The 15,854-nt window shown below is 37.0% G+C and overlaps 2 protein-coding genes across 4 annotated transcripts in view; both read left to right on the forward strand.

The window, feature by feature from the left end:
• Window positions 1-834: 834 nt before the first annotated feature.
• Window positions 835-7,091, forward strand: LOC138713130 (ARL14 effector protein). Of its 2 annotated transcripts, XM_069844920.1 has the most exons (4): window positions 845-1,231; window positions 1,384-1,505; window positions 2,224-2,367; window positions 6,867-7,091. In XM_069844920.1, the coding sequence occupies exons 1-4, from the start codon at window positions 1,106-1,108 to the stop codon at window positions 6,940-6,942; spliced, it is 468 nt and encodes a 155-aa protein (XP_069701021.1). In that variant the 5' UTR covers window positions 845-1,105; the 3' UTR covers window positions 6,943-7,091. The 2 variants fall into 2 exon arrangements, with proteins under 2 accessions (XP_069701022.1, XP_069701021.1); XM_069844921.1 differs by lacking the exon at window positions 2,224-2,367 and having other exon boundaries at window positions 835-1,231.
• Window positions 7,092-11,281: 4,190 nt separating this feature from the next.
• Window positions 11,282-15,854, forward strand: part of LOC138713128 (32 kDa beta-galactoside-binding lectin-like) — a 28,504-nt gene continuing 23,931 nt past the window's right edge. For both annotated transcript variants that reach the window (XM_069844918.1, XM_069844919.1), the window contains exon 1: window positions 11,282-11,431. In XM_069844918.1, coding sequence (XP_069701019.1) covers window positions 11,359-11,431 — 73 coding nt within the window. In that variant the 5' untranslated portion in view covers window positions 11,282-11,358. The remainder of the gene's footprint in view (window positions 11,432-15,854) is intronic.

Below are 15,854 nucleotides of genomic sequence, written 5' to 3' on the forward strand. Positions count from 1 at the left end.
AGACTTAATCTTTGTGGTTAATAATGATTATGAATGAGTTTCGTATTTTTTAATTACTTTTAAATGGGGGTGGTTTAAACCCCCAAGACCTCAAACTTGTGTACATATATGAAATGTCACCTGGATAAACAGTTGAAATGAGCATAAGTTTAAACCTATTAGAAGTTCCAACAAATATGCTGACATGATTGTAATCGACAGGAAGAAGAACATTGGCTTTGTTATTGACCCAACAGTACGTTTTGAAAAAAAAAAGTCATGACTAAGTAAAGAAGCAGGTCGCGAGAAAGAAAAAGCCCTATGAACCTTACTTCAGATATCTGGAAGAAAAATACAACGTACCTAAAAATCATTTGTAGGTGAATGGGTTATAGTTTAGAGCACGTCGAACTGTATTAAAAAAAAATGTGTATTTTTTTTCTTCCATAGATTTTATATTGATATATCAAATCTACAGAAAATTTTAATTCTTTATTGTAAATCATTCGTACAGTTTCATAAAGGAGTAAATAAATTAGGGCCTATTCAGCTCTGAGGATGGCCTCTAAAAAGAAATGCTGAAAAAAATTATCTATGTATTTTTTTTTTTTTTTTCATTTTATATACAAAGAATTTAAATACGTGGTTGTAACCAAACTGTACCCCTTGTTATAGGGTAGCTACCCTTTTCCGGACTCTCTCTACATGGAGTAGTTTACTGTCTTTTATTCACATAGGCTGTACCTTTTCTTTGCAATTTATCTAATATTTTTGATCAGACATACTCTGAAGACGTAAGGACCTTGGTAAGGACTTCCCAAGAGATGTTAGGTTGGTATCCCCTCTGTTCCTAGCGTGTAACTTAACGAGCGCATGCTCGACTGTAGTGGGCGTTGGAACTTGGAATTTAACATGAGATATTAGGACAAAATTATTATGTGCAGCTCATTAAGTTCTGCATATAGAAATACAGTGTGTTAATATCTTGATCATGATTGTACCTAAGTGAAGGAAAGAAGGAAAATTAGTATTAGGTGTATTTATAGTGTGCAGATTCACGATGAACACGTGGTTATTTTAAACATAGCGGCGCTCAGCGGTATAGCGCTTGTGTATGTGGTAAGGAATGGAATCTTATATTGATTTGGATGAAAGCTCCAACTCGAACTCCAAATTTGATCACAGCGACTGCAGCACTGACGCAGGCGAGGGGACGCCAGGCATTCCAGGAGGACCACTGAATGCGAAGCAGGTGATAAAACCCTTGCCTTTCTTTTCTTTGTATTTATGTACTAATTGGGCATTTTAATACAGTGAAACGCAGAGAAGGATGACGAATGATTAGTTAATATGATTATCTAGATTTTAGTTACGTAGTATAATTCTGAACTCGGTCTCTTTTAGAGAATTGCCACAGCTTTAAAGAAGTTAACTCTCAACGACAACATGAAGTTCATGGAAAACTTCGATCCTGAAAGAAGTAACAGAGAAAGGAGAAAACTAACACGCAAAATTTATAATGGAGGGTACGTATCATAATTAATGTCTTGTAAGCTTCACATTACGTTTATTTAAAGCACGAATAATGTTATATTTTCAATGCAGATGTAAGGTTATGTTCGCATTTAAGATGGTCTATATGCATTGTTCGTGTTTTTAATCGAATTTATAACAGTTTTCATGATGTTAATTTAATACGAAGAATTCATTGCGTTACAAGTTGTTGGCAATTGGAAAATACCGTTTACCAATGATTGGAATATTATATAATAGGCCTAGTGTCTTGTTAGGGACATCAGGTTATGCACATATTTTTTTACGTTTCAGTAGGTTGGCAGTATGTTGTCAAGTTTCCAGTAACTGTTGCATAATGAAGTAAGTGATTGAAGTTCGTCACGTTGATAAATTAAGTTTTAATGTTATTGACTTCCATAAATTCGGGAAGTAGGTAGTTCGATTCCCGTTCTTCGCATACAATGTAATGTCTTTTCAAATCCTGCTTAAACAGCCCTTCTATTCGTCATCTTCTCATAGTGCGACTCCACTATATGTAAAGTGAGGGAAGTTATAATATTGGTTGCTTCACGTACAACCTTGTGACAAGACCGATGAAGAAGTGGAATCAGAAGTAGAATTTGCAATAGTTAACAGTTTTCCCGTTGATACAGTTTCGTTTATGAATTAAAAAAAATAATGAAATTGTGTGGTGTAGGTTACAGGAATGTTGACATTTTCTTTTTACAGAAAAAAGCAGACGAACTTATACGATGAGAAGGGAGTGATAATGACACTGGAGAAGGATTTGTGCGATTGTTTAGTGGAATCCTGTCCAGGATGCCATTTTCCCTGTCCAAAGTGCCGTTCGTGCAAGTGTGGTCACGAATGCAGGTACCTTTTTTCAGTTGTTAAAGTTATTAGAATGTACAGCTTGATTCAGGGATTTTGGCCCCTGCAAAAAGTAGATAGACTTCCTTCTTATGTCGCGGTACATTCCATCTTAAAACACAATATTCTTCCACACGTCCCGTTACTAAACACTAGGCTACGACTGTTTGCTAAACAATGTCATGATGACTTATATTTTCTTGACATGAGTGTTCCTCAGCTTCGAGCATAGATATTATTTTCATATTTCTTCTTTCCTCTTCTCCTTCTATGCACATTTGTGATTAAATTTCTTTCTTATGACGCAACACAAAGCTCGCTCTCTAACCAAACAACCAAGGACAGGGGCCATTAACGCTGAATCGAGCTGTACTGTAATTACACAGTTGAGTTACCATTAGTGCTGTCGGTCATTCATTTCTTTACAGTAGCGTTACCAAACAAAGGCGAAAAGTTGTAGATAGGGATTTGGGTGGAGTAGTGACATTCTTAGACAATAATTTATTGTATGTGCAACGAATACCAAAAAGCCTAAACTAACATAATTTAACCTGTCATTGATTCGACCTTATGAAAACTCGCCTTTTCTCTGTGATCGGTATGGAAATCCACGGAAATGAGATGTTTCTGCCCGTTTCTGCAGCCTACCCCTTCCATCTCGACGGAATAATCACACCTGTCCGCAAGTCTCTGCTGGACACCACTTTTACAGCAATTTACCATCCTTATTTCGGTGCGAAATAGGTGTCGGCATTCAGTTTCTCTAGTGTATGGTAGGCCTACATGACTCAACTAGAAGCCAGGTCTGTAAATACATTTGCACTATGTGGTGCAACTCTTATTGGAGGATTTCCTGTATGAAATAGACATCTAACAGCGTCTGTCTTCAATAATTCCCCGTTTCTTCAATAATTTCTCAATAGGTGACAAAGAAATCGAATTCTCTTCCAAACGTGAGTGACCGTATTTTCATTTGAAATTCAAATTTCACACACATGTAATGCTGAATGAAATGTCATGTATATTTTATAATAAAAGTTTTCACGTTTTATTTGGAAGAAAGAGTAATTTTTCGTGCGAATTCGCCATGAAACCTGTTTTTGTTGAAAATATCGTGACTATGAAGTAATTTCGTGTTTTATATCTATTTCGCGAATATGTTTCACATAATTTTGGGCTTTCATTAAGGGATTTACATTTCCTATGCATAACATTAAGTTTTTAACACATTTTGCGTATATCATTAATACCAAAAGTCACACTGCTGATTATATTATACATAGGTTGGATAAAAAGTAATGGCAACACTGCTGTCATGTGACGATGGTGCGTTCGAGAGCTGCCAGCTGTGTGGACATGAACAAGGACTGTTAGATGAGTTAGTGCAGCCAGCGGCGACAGTACTCCATCAATCTGCAGTGTGTAGAATGTTGACTTTCATAGGGTAGTGCGAGCGCCCTAAGACCATCCTTACAAAACTAGAGCAACGTTCCTGGATCAAAATTGAAGTGGCACGAGGTCGTAGTGCACAAGAATGTTTTCAGGGACTGCGTGAAGCATGTGGCGATGCAGCGTTGCCATATCGCACAGTTGCACGATGGGTTAAAGCGTTCCGGGAAGCCTTGTTGCACCGGTACCAAAGGGAAGGTGACGACTTTCTTGGACGAATCGTCGCTATGGACGAAACCTGGACTTGCTCGTATGAACCAAACTTGAAACGCCAATCAAATGAATAGAAGCATCCCGGTTCTCCTCGTCCAAAGAAAGTGCGCCCTACACAAAGTGCTGTGAAGGAGGTGTTCATTGTGGCGTGTGACATTGATGGGGTAATACTGCACCACGCTGTACCTCCAAGGCAGACGGAAAACGCGGACTACTGGAACATCCTCCGTACTCACCCGATATGATCCATGCGATTACGATCTTTTCACCAAAGTGAAAGAACCACTGCGAGGGACCCGTTACAATACCAGAGATGAACTTATCCGTGCTTTAGGGCGGTCAATACGGAACATCAACAAAGATGGATGCACTGATGGTGTACGATGCCTTCCAAACATTTGGCAAAAGGTAATAAATAAGGGGAGTGACTATATAGGAGGTACGTAAATGTTGTACCCCTGTGAATAAAGCCATGTCAGAAATATCGAACTGTTGCCATTACTTTTTATCCAACCCTAGTAATTATTATTATGGAACTAAATTCATGAATAAAAGAAGAGTGTTATCGTAAAAAGACAAGTATTTGTCCTGGATACAAAATACAATGCAAATGGAGTAACAAATTATTATTTTACCATGGACCAAATTTGAGATAAAACTGAAAACAGCGAAGTACATAGTGTATCAGAAATATGGCTGCATAACTGATACCAAGCTCACATGCAGCTTGTTGGGTTGATTTTTGTGGGCTCGTATCAAAAGCTACAAGAATCCTTCCTGTTGTTGCTGCTGCATCAGTGCTACTGCGAGGCCTTGCAGGAGATTTCCTTTCTGGATGCTTCCCATTGCCAGCAGTTGTTTTCTCCACTAAAACCCGAGTCACATGGGGATAGTTTACAGGAGTCAAGTGCTTGAAGCCTCTAAACTTGATGCTATATTTGTGATCACACGGAGACATTAAACTTGAAACCATGCTTGAAAAAAAGCGCGCGCTGAATGTTGTATTCGTAGTGGTGTTTGAATTCTTGTATTCTGTTATAGTTAATAAAAATCAATAGTGAACTGGCATTTTTAGTTTGGTGAAACTGAAGATGCCACCAGCACATATTCAAGCATATGTGCAGCTAATTGGCGCCTTGTTATTATACGAATTACAAAATCCACAGTTAATTCCCGATTTACCATGCAAATCGTCTGTAGCTGCATTTAGATTGGTAACAGGCCATGATTGTTTGGCCAAACACCTGCATAGAATTGGAATATATCAGTCCCCTAACTGTCCATTGTGGAACTCAAACCAAGAAATGGATTCGGAACACCTCAAAATCTGTGCTTCAGTGGCTGGCCATGATAATATCTTTGAAAAATATTGGAGTGCAAGAGGTCAAATGACTTTATTGTCAAGTGCCTGGCATTAGAAAACAACAACAATAAAATATTCTTGAAAAAAAAAAAAAAAAAAAAAAAGGAAAAGAGAACATGGGTTAAGAAATGGATTCGTAGAAGAATTATGCACAGTGCATCTAATACCTTATTGAAAGAATTAGCTGAAGAAGATCCTGCAGAATACAGGAAGCATCTCAGAATGAGTCCTGTTTTAAGGGTTTTTAACTTTTTTCGAACCACTTCTACGTCTATGTTTTCGAAACCTTGTTCCATGAGTTCACTGACTGGTTTCTGGAATAATAATTCCTGCTTGTTTTTATTGAGGTATTCTTTGTCACGTACATTCCATAGATAACTCAATCCCAAGGGAAAAAATGGAACTCTCTGCATCAAAATGCACAATTAATTCCTGATTTACCACGAAAATCGTCTGTAGCTGCATTTAGATTGGTAACAGGCCATGATTGTTTGGCCAAACACCTGCATAGAATTGGAATATATCAGTCCCCTAACTGCCCATTGTGCAACTCAAACCAAGAAATGGATTCGGAACACCTCAAAATCTGTGCTTCAGTGACTGGTCATGATAATATCTTTGAAAAATATTGGAGTGCAAGAGGTCAAATGACTTTATTGTCAAACGCCTGGCATTAGAAAACAACAACAACAACATTCCATAGAAGTTCATACTTCTCATACACTTCCAAAAACTTTATGATATTGTTGGAATTCCACTTAGGGGCGCTCATTATTAATTTACTTCGACAATAGGCCTGAAACTACAAATTTTCTACTTGCCAAGTTGCTACAAGTTCGCATTCACATGCGGGAAGTGGTGGAGTCAAGTTGGTCACGTGACGGGAAAGTGGACACAAAAGTTGATGGGTCGTCAACTCAAATTCTGCTTGACCCTCAAGTCACAACTTGGCTGTCTCGACCATATCACACGGGGAAAGTTGAAGGAAAGTCGACTTGCTCCAAGCACTTGACTTCTGTAAACTATTCCCGTTTGAATTAGCCTTTACCCACAGTCGACGGCTACAATGCTATGTTAAAATCATGTCTCGCCAGTCTTGCGGCCTCACGATCATTACCATACATTATTGCCCACGCTCAACTGTAATTTAGTGTTGCATGTTCAGCGCCATGTTGACTAATGATGTAAGTTCAGTATCATTATTTGAATTGCCTTTCGAACAGTAATGTCATATTTCCTGTAACAATAATACTGCCATCACACAATGCAATCAAACATATAGCCATATTTCTGATACACCCCATACACGTTACCATGGAACACAATAGGTGCTCGAACTTCTTAAACTCATTGAAAATGGGTGTGTCAGATTACACTGTTGAATAAAATTTAAATGGAATTTAATCTCTGCTATTCAGAACCTTACACAATTAACATATTTTTAATTTTATTTTTCTTTCCCTGATTTATTTTGCAGACAAAACAGGAAGTGGATGTATGACTCCATAGAGATCGAAGGCACTGACGATGTGATTAGGAACAAGTTTAGATAATGGATATATGTATATCTATCGTGTTTCTGTTTATATATTCTTAATTTACAGCCATTAACTGCCATGTTATCTTGCGTTACATGTTCAATGTTACTTTACAGATTATAATAAATTCTTCAAAGAAAAATATATTTTTTTCATACCTTCAATGTTTTTTTACTACTGATTGAGAGTAACTGCCAAAAGCTTTTATAGGCTATGACCTTTCCTTTCACGTATCCCTACGCATTTATTTTATTCCTTTGCTTTCCTATCACCTTCCATTCCTTTCTTTCTTGTAGAGTCTTCCTCAGTTGATCTTGCAGTCCTCAGCTTGGCTTCCTTCAGGAGGGAAGTACAGCTGTGGATCCTATGTCATAGATACATGTTACGTTAACTCTGTCCCCGATAGAGGACCCTTTCTCGTACTGCTGCCACTAATGCTTCTTCTGAGAAAGTGAGCACTGAATGGTACGTACAAAAAACTTGCCATTTTACTATTACAGTAAAATTCCTCGTAACTGGCACCCAAATAACCAGTAATACAAAAAATAATTTGAATCTACCACATTGCCACAATCTGGGCTGTCAGGTTTGCCACATTAGGAAGTTTGCATGAACTTTCGTTTCCAGTGAATATTCGAACCTAAAATTAGTGTATTATTTGTGTTTTGTGATGTGTTTTTATAAGGAATATCCACATATTTTTTCATGTTTACTCAGTTATGAGCAAGTGATTGAGAAATAAGCTTCATGTGGCTGCAGTTTCAACATTTGCTACCATGACATACGAACTTTTTTTTTTTTTTTATATATACCGGTATTTATTCAATTATCCGGCAAAATCTCGTATCCGAAATAGCCTGATCCCTTCGGTGCCAGATAAGAGGGATTCTACTGTATTTGAGATTTACAAATTATTTTTTTTAACATGAGCAATCTCTTTTTGAATTATTTGGAGGAGCGAGGCCCCTCTATTAATTTTATTGGGAAGGGGGATCGACGCCCCTAGATGTATAAATTGAGGGGATAGAAAGTGCATTGCCTCCCCAAAAGTCTGCACCTGTGCTAAATGTCGTCCCAAAAAATAGGAAATGTGATTGAGAAAATGATCTGTAATTATTCCTGGAGCCCTCTCAGAGGAGAACAGGATTCCTTTATGTGATGTAAAAGTGTGGTAAGAAACTGCCAGCTTTTCTTACTCTGAAAGAAACCCTGTTTCAAAAAATTGCATTCCCCATAAGTAGACAGTGGATGCGGGATGAGTTATCGAATGTAAGTGCACATTTACTGTATGTTACATTTTTTTCATTTCATATTGGAGTGAAAAATGGCAAGTTGTAGCCGATTTAAGTGAACACCATATTTTAACGTTTTGGTGGCTACTTCATTCACACACAACCCCTAGAATGTCTGGAGGACCACACCTGCTGTTGGTCGACGGGTCCATTGGACCTAGCTGGGAGATCTTGTTGATCACCAGCTTTCCCTCCTTAAGCCACTGGAGGACGATTTTAGTGCAATAGCAGGTCAGCACTAGGAACAGAAAAGTAGAAAGAGGAGGAAGGAAAGGGAAATGAACCCCTAGGCCTCGAATGCTCTAATGCCGTCGGGGTCGAAGAAAGTAAGAGTTCAGTCAGAGGACTGGATAGGAAAGGGTAAAGAGGGAATTAGGTATTGGATAGAGGAAAATTATACCAAATTCAGTCATTAACTCATCAAGCTGACCAGTGCTAATTGATGAGTAGCCCCTCCCTTTAGTTCAGCTTGTAAAATTATGCTTATTAACAGCTGCACCACGGGAAGGTAGGGATGGGACATTGGGTATTTGTCCAGGTTGGCTCCTTAAAGCCTTCAATGGGAAGGATTAATGGCTCTCCCCCCTGTATCCGACAGATACCCTTTTGCAAACAAAATTTGATAACACAATCCCAAGGGAAAAAATGGAACTCTTTGCATCAAAATCCACAGTTAATTCCCGATTTACCACGAAAATCGTCTGTAGCTGCATTTAGATTGGCAACAGGCCATGATTGTTTGGCCAAACACCTGCATAGAATTGGAATATATCAGTCCCCTAACTGTCCATTGTGCAACTCAAACCAAGAAATAGATTCGGAACACCTCAAAATCTGTGCTTCAATGGCTGGTCATGATAATATCTTTGAAAAATATTGGAGTGCAAGGGGTCAAATGGCTTTGTCAAACGCCTGGCATTAGAAAACAACATTTTTTTCATTCAGACCATTGACTGAACAGGTTTTAAACGTAAACAGACGACGTCAACATGCTACCGTCAGAAGGAAAAGAAAAATAACGTACTGTAGTACATACCTTGCAAGGTTCAGTCCTCGTCATCATTGATGCAATTACCATTGTTGCAGTAAACGACGATATATTCTCGTAAGTTGTCGAAGCTGAATCGTCTTCGCCTATCGCTTAAACAGTTTTTGTATCGAGAGAATTTCAGAAGAAAACCTCTAAAATGGGGATCACTCAATTTCTTTAGAGGAATATTTGTACTGAGCATTATGTTGCACGTGTCGTTTAGACCCACACAACTAAATGATGATGATGATGATGTAGATGGTTCCTCAGATTTCATTTCAAGCATTTCCTGTGTGATGTACTGTTGCAATGTTTCTCTATAGCCTTAGTTGTTTTGGTTTTTATTTCAATTTTACATACATTACACACGATATTGTCTTCATTAATACATAAAATGTCACTCTCATACTTCTTAATTGCATTCTGTAACTGAGCGAATTTAACGTTTTGCCATTATGAATGGATCAGCAAAACATATTCAACTCGTACTAAATACAGGGACATCATTTTATTTTTACTTCAACTTTTATTGTACCTGAGTTTTTGAATTTACTTCACTCCCACCCTTTCTACTAACGAAGTTCCAACTGTCCTCCACACAGAACCAAGGCCGCAGTACTGAGTTAGTGATTATAGTACGTTTCAGAAATATGTTCGCGTTTTACAGTGACGAAAACTTCCAATATTGAATCATATTTTCGCACAGGTACTGTCGTCCGTTTGCTAAGTTCGCATCCCGATTTTTCCCCACCTGCTTCTGCTCGCTCCACTGTAAAGACTAGTGGCTGGGCTTTCTTAGCTCTTTTCTTAAAACATTAATTTCTGTTAGGAATTAATTGGACGTCTACGTAATATTATGCAACTGTTTAAAATAACTTAAATAAAAGGGCCTCGTAACTATCACGTAATTCCCCCCTTTCTACGATCCTGCGACATAATCACTTGGACGGACAGTAGATAGCATGTCTGAGTAATTTTAACTGTGCGGGTCGGGCAGAAGTGAAGACTGAATTTACAGTACGTAAGGTACTCTTTTACAGAGTAGGTACAGAATTATTTTAACATGAGTTACTAAGTATGAAGGACGAAACTAGTAATTGGAATTAGATGCAATAGTCTATAGTGCGATAATAGGCACAAAAGAACTGAAGCCTGTATCGAAATGAACGGCCACCATTTTCAAAAATGTGTTTAAATATCCATATTATGATTATTTTTCATTTTAACTTCATTCTCTATATCGTACACTAATGTGCTGTAGACAGTATAATATACACTGCATAATGAATACGTTCGTATGGATAACTCAGTTCGTGAGTAAAAACACTTATTGTTAATACTGTACTGTATTTTGATTAAACAAAACCTAATGAAAATTATCACACTCAAAATCGCGATATTTCCTAGTTTACGTAAATGGATGAACTACTTTTCTTCCCTGCTATACCTAGTGAAGTGATTTGTTTGTGTTTTACGTCAGTATCATCGAACTACAGTCATGGAAGGGGGTAGCAAACGATGTTTGCGGTTCTCTAAAGGTATAGCCAGGTTAATATTATAAATGTTAGTAAAAATTAAATGATGTCCCTGTAGCTTGTCCCTACTAGGATTCGAATCTGCGCCCGCTCGTTTCACGATCAGACGCGTTGACTGTTACTTCACAGCGGTGGACAAGCTTTAATAATAATAATAATAATAATAATAATAATAATAATAATAATAATAATAATAATAATGCATTCTCTTAAAATATTTAAGTTGGTATACTTTGTAATTTGTATGTGGAAAGATTTAATTTCCTGTATTTACTTATAATTAATATTATATTTATTTATTCGTTCTGCGAATATCAAATTAAATATTTCTAATAAAATTAATTAATTTCCTTTTGTCCTGTGATTTGTGAATAGTGAAAAGGATATAAACGTTGAATGAGTGTGATGACACGGAATTGGTCGCTTATTTAAAGTCCGGGAGCATCATAACAAAATTGGCCCCGTTTTGTTGTGTTTATGTCCCCCTCCCCTCGTTTGCGCTATCAGTGCCAGCTGACGAACTCCCTCCCACTGCCGCCACGATCAGTCTACTCCTGTCGTCCACACGTGCAGCATGATTAAGCAGCGCACAGGTCTCTTGTGCTTCTTCATTGTTTCCGTGATTCAAGCGCCCACCACTAGATCGCGTAAGTAATATTGTGTACTTCAGTGTGGTCATTGTTAAGAATTGTGAATTAAACTATGGTTTAACGTTGAAAGACCTATTTATCCAGTTTAATTCATGTAGACCTATAGAAGGATTTTGGCCACAAAATATACGTATAACGATTATGGTTCTTTTAAAGAATCTATAATACTGGAAGGCGTAAAAACAAATCAGCAATTTGTGTTGGTTATTGGCGCAACTTTACTCTATGTTTTCATTTTTAAAATATTGTTGACATTAATGTTTTTCAGTGATTGTATTCATACCTACATACATTACTTACATACATACGTGTTCTGCACATGGGCAGGTCTTTCACTGCAAACCCAGCTTTATCCAATCTTTCATATTTTCTGCCTTCCTCTTTGTCTCCTCATATGATCCATACATCTTAATGACGTCTATCATCCGATATCATCTTCTGCCCCGAACTCTTCCCTCGTTCACCATTCCTTCCAGTGCATCCTTCAGTAGACAGTTTCTTCACAGCCAGTGACTCAATTTCTTTTTCTCTTTCTGATCAGTTTCTTAGCATGATGATTGTATTCAGTATTAATTTGTTAGTTGTCAATAGACAATATATACAGGGACATCATTTTATTTTTACTAACATTTTTAATATTAACCTGGCTATACCTTTAGAGAACCGGAAACACAGTTTTCTACCCCTTCCACGACTGTAGTTCGATGGTACTGGCGTAAAACACAAATAAATCACTCTACTAGGTATAGGAGGGAAGAAAAGTAGTTCATCCATTTACGTAAACTAGGAAATATCGCGATTTTGAGTTCGATAATTTTCATTAGGCGTTTGTTTAATCAAAATACAGTACTGTATTAACAATATGTGTTTTTACTCACGAACTGAGTTATCCATGCGAACGTATTCATTATGCAGTGTATATTATACTGTCTACAGCACATTAGCGTACAATATAGAGAATGAAGTTAAATTGAAAAATAATAATATGAATATTTAAACACATTTTTGAAAATGGTGGCCGTTCATTTCGATACAGGCTTCAGTTTTTTTGTGCACATTATCGCACTATAGACTATTGTATCTAATTCCAATTACCAGTTTCGTCCTTCGTACTAGTAACTCATGTTGAAATAATTCTGTACCTAGTCTATATAAGAGTACCTTACGTACTGTAAATTCAATCTTCACTTCTGCCCGACCCGCACAGATAAAATTACTCAGACATGCTATCTACTGTCCGTCCAAGTGGTTATGCCACAGGATCGTAGAAAGAGGGAAATCACATGACAGTTGATTACTTAACGAGGCCCTTTTATTAAAGTTATTTCAAACAGTTGTATAATATTACGTAAACGTCCAATTCCTAACAGAAATTAATGTTTTTAGAAAAGAGCTAAGACAGCCCAGCTTTTACAGAGGGGCGAGCAGAAGCAGGTGGGGAAAATCGGGATGCGACGTAGGCAAACGGACAGTACCTGTGCGAAAATATGATTCAATATTGAAAGCTCTTTCGTCGCTTGAAAACGCGAACATATTTCTGGAACGTACTATACTCACTAACTCAGTGCTGTTTACTGTATGCGGTCTTGGTTCTGTGTGGAGGACAGTTGGAACTTCATTAGTAAAAGGGGTGGGAGTGAAATATATTCAAAAACTCAGGTACAATAAAATTGAAGTAAAAATAAAATGATGTCCCTGTATAAGTTTCTGACGTCAAAATTTTAACGTTATAAATTTGTTACAGTGTGTATTAAAATTATATATAATAACTAAAATTAAAGATTACAATGAATTAAAAAATGACTCAGAATATTAACTATTTACAATGACTATAAGCTGCATTTATATTAGCATTTTGCAAGATAACTGAAAATAATAATTCCGTTTATTGAATCCTGTGGCCATTAATAAATGGCGCAGATTCTAGCGATGGAATTCTTCGTACTCCAGACGATGACGTACAACATACAGGAACACCATCCCTGAATTGTCTCCATTTAAATACTCTTGTATTGGATAATAACATTTTTCCTGTAAATTTTTAATAACTACCTTTTTAAATTTTCCTACTGCAGAAAGATGTTTCCTTAACGTGTTGGGGTAACCTGTTGTATTATTTAAAGCCAGTATGTATGATACCCTGGGCTGTGATTTCATGTGTAATAATACAATGTATTTTAATGTAATAATAATAATAATACTTACGGCTTTTAGAGAACCCGGAAGTTCATTGCCACCCTCACATAAGCCGCCATCGATCCCTATCCTGAGCCAGATTAATCCTCTTCGTACCATCATATCCCACCTCCCTCAAATCCACTTTAATGTTATCCTCCCATTACGTTTCGGCCTCTTAACTAACACTCTATATCAGCCGTGGCGAGAACGTGACTCGCGAGACATTGTGGCTCGCAGTGATAGCTGTGCATTTCGCTTGCTTATACCCTCCGCCAACCCCCACCCTCTCACTCACTGGAGTCAAACCCCATTCCATTTGTATTTGTCTCTGACCTGCGAGTGGCATATGTCTCTCTCGAAACCATGTACGAAAGTTCCAAGTAGGATGGGAGGACGCATTTTTTGCTGTCAATATGATGAGAATATTAAATGTATGATTTGTTCACAAGTATTACGAGGAAAACGGTTGTATAACATAAAACGGCATTATACTACATGTTACTGATGAAACATTAAAAGGTTAAGTGTTATTGTTATCATCATCATCATCATCATTATCATCATCTCTGTACGTCGACCCTTTTTCAGCAGATGTACGAATAATGCGGTTAGCTCTTCAATTTGAACTCACTGATTTGATGTCAAATGAAAGCTAGATGTAAGGACTTGACAAATGTTGAACTTTAAAATCTTTGCCAAAAAAAGAAATATCCGAAGCTTCGTTCTTTCGCTTACTCTGTTGAAGCCATGTTCGCTACAGCTTACGTTCGTGAAAAATTATTTTCAACAATTAAAATAGTAAAAACCAAATTTAGATCACGACTGACAGACAAATACCTTCGTGATCAACTACGACTGACAGTAAGTGACATAATTCCTGATTTTGAAACTTTGTCGCAGAGACATTCTGAAGACAGTTAATTTCAGGTTGTGATATTGTTCATTTATTGTTCATTTCTTTCTTCGTTACACGTACTAAACATTAGTTTGTAGCCTTGTACTGTATAAAATTATATTTAAGTGCTTGACGTAAGGAAAACGAAAATCCGTTAATAAGTCAGACAGTTGCTTCACTTCCCCTTCGGGTGTCCGCCTCCCTCCATAGGTGCTATGCACGTTGCAGGTTACACAGTGGCTCGGCGCCGATTACATTTTCGCCACCGCTGCTCTATATGCATTTTTGAATTCGTCCATACGTGCTACATGCCCTACCCATCTCAAACGTCTGGATTTAATGTTCCTAATTGTGCCAAGTGAAGAATACAATGCGTGCAGTTCTGCGTTGTGTAACTTTCTCCATTCTCCTGTAACTTCATCTCTAATAATAATAATAATAATAATAATAATAATATGAATTTAATCGACGAAACTTGACGCAAAATTGGAATATTTGAAATGAGAGTTTATGATGATGATGATTATTATTATTATTATTGTTATTATTATTATTATTATTATTATTATTATTATTATTATTATTATTATTAAGATAATCTTACTAAATGCATTTTTTTCTTATTTATGATATTTCAGCTTTATGAGAGTTTACAATATATTATTTGTTATGTTTGAAACTGTTTTTGTACGAACGATTCACTCTTAATAATACAAAGGCGTTAATATACGGGCAGTATTGGTTGTGGTTATTTAGGACGTTCGTAAATAAACTGGAAAAGCCTAGAGTAATGCTTGGTAAATTTGGGTTGTCTTGAGTGGAGATTTAATAATAATAATATTAATAATAATAATAATAATAATAATAATAATAATAATAATAATAATAATAAACTGAAACCAACCAACCTAACTGCAGAGCTGGGATGTTAGAAAGGAACATGACACATCTTTAATAGACGTCATATTATCTATGTTTTATGATATACAATTAAAATTAATACGGCACTGGAATTGTGAACTCACTGGCTACATGGAAACCAATTTTCCAATTACAATGATTTAGTTCGAAAAGACGTTTCTGACTTGGGTTGGGAAAGATTAATGAATCAGCAGGCTTTGTGCCAGTAACAATCAAGTCGTCTGCGAAAAAAAGAAGAAAGAAAAAGATCCGTTATGAGTTCGCCTGTTACACATACACACACAGTGTAATCACTAATCAGCAGTTGCCAGATGAACAAGTTTTGTCGCAAGAAACGCTGGGAATGTTGGCGTCCACTCCTACGTTTATCAAAATTAAACGCACCGACTTCTTACGAGACGGGTTCTCTTTGAAGAGATAATGAGA

The sequence above is a fragment of the Periplaneta americana genome, chromosome 14 (genome assembly GCF_040183065.1).
Source record: "Periplaneta americana isolate PAMFEO1 chromosome 14, P.americana_PAMFEO1_priV1, whole genome shotgun sequence".
In the NCBI taxonomy this organism is placed as follows: domain Eukaryota; kingdom Metazoa; phylum Arthropoda; class Insecta; order Blattodea; family Blattidae; genus Periplaneta; species Periplaneta americana.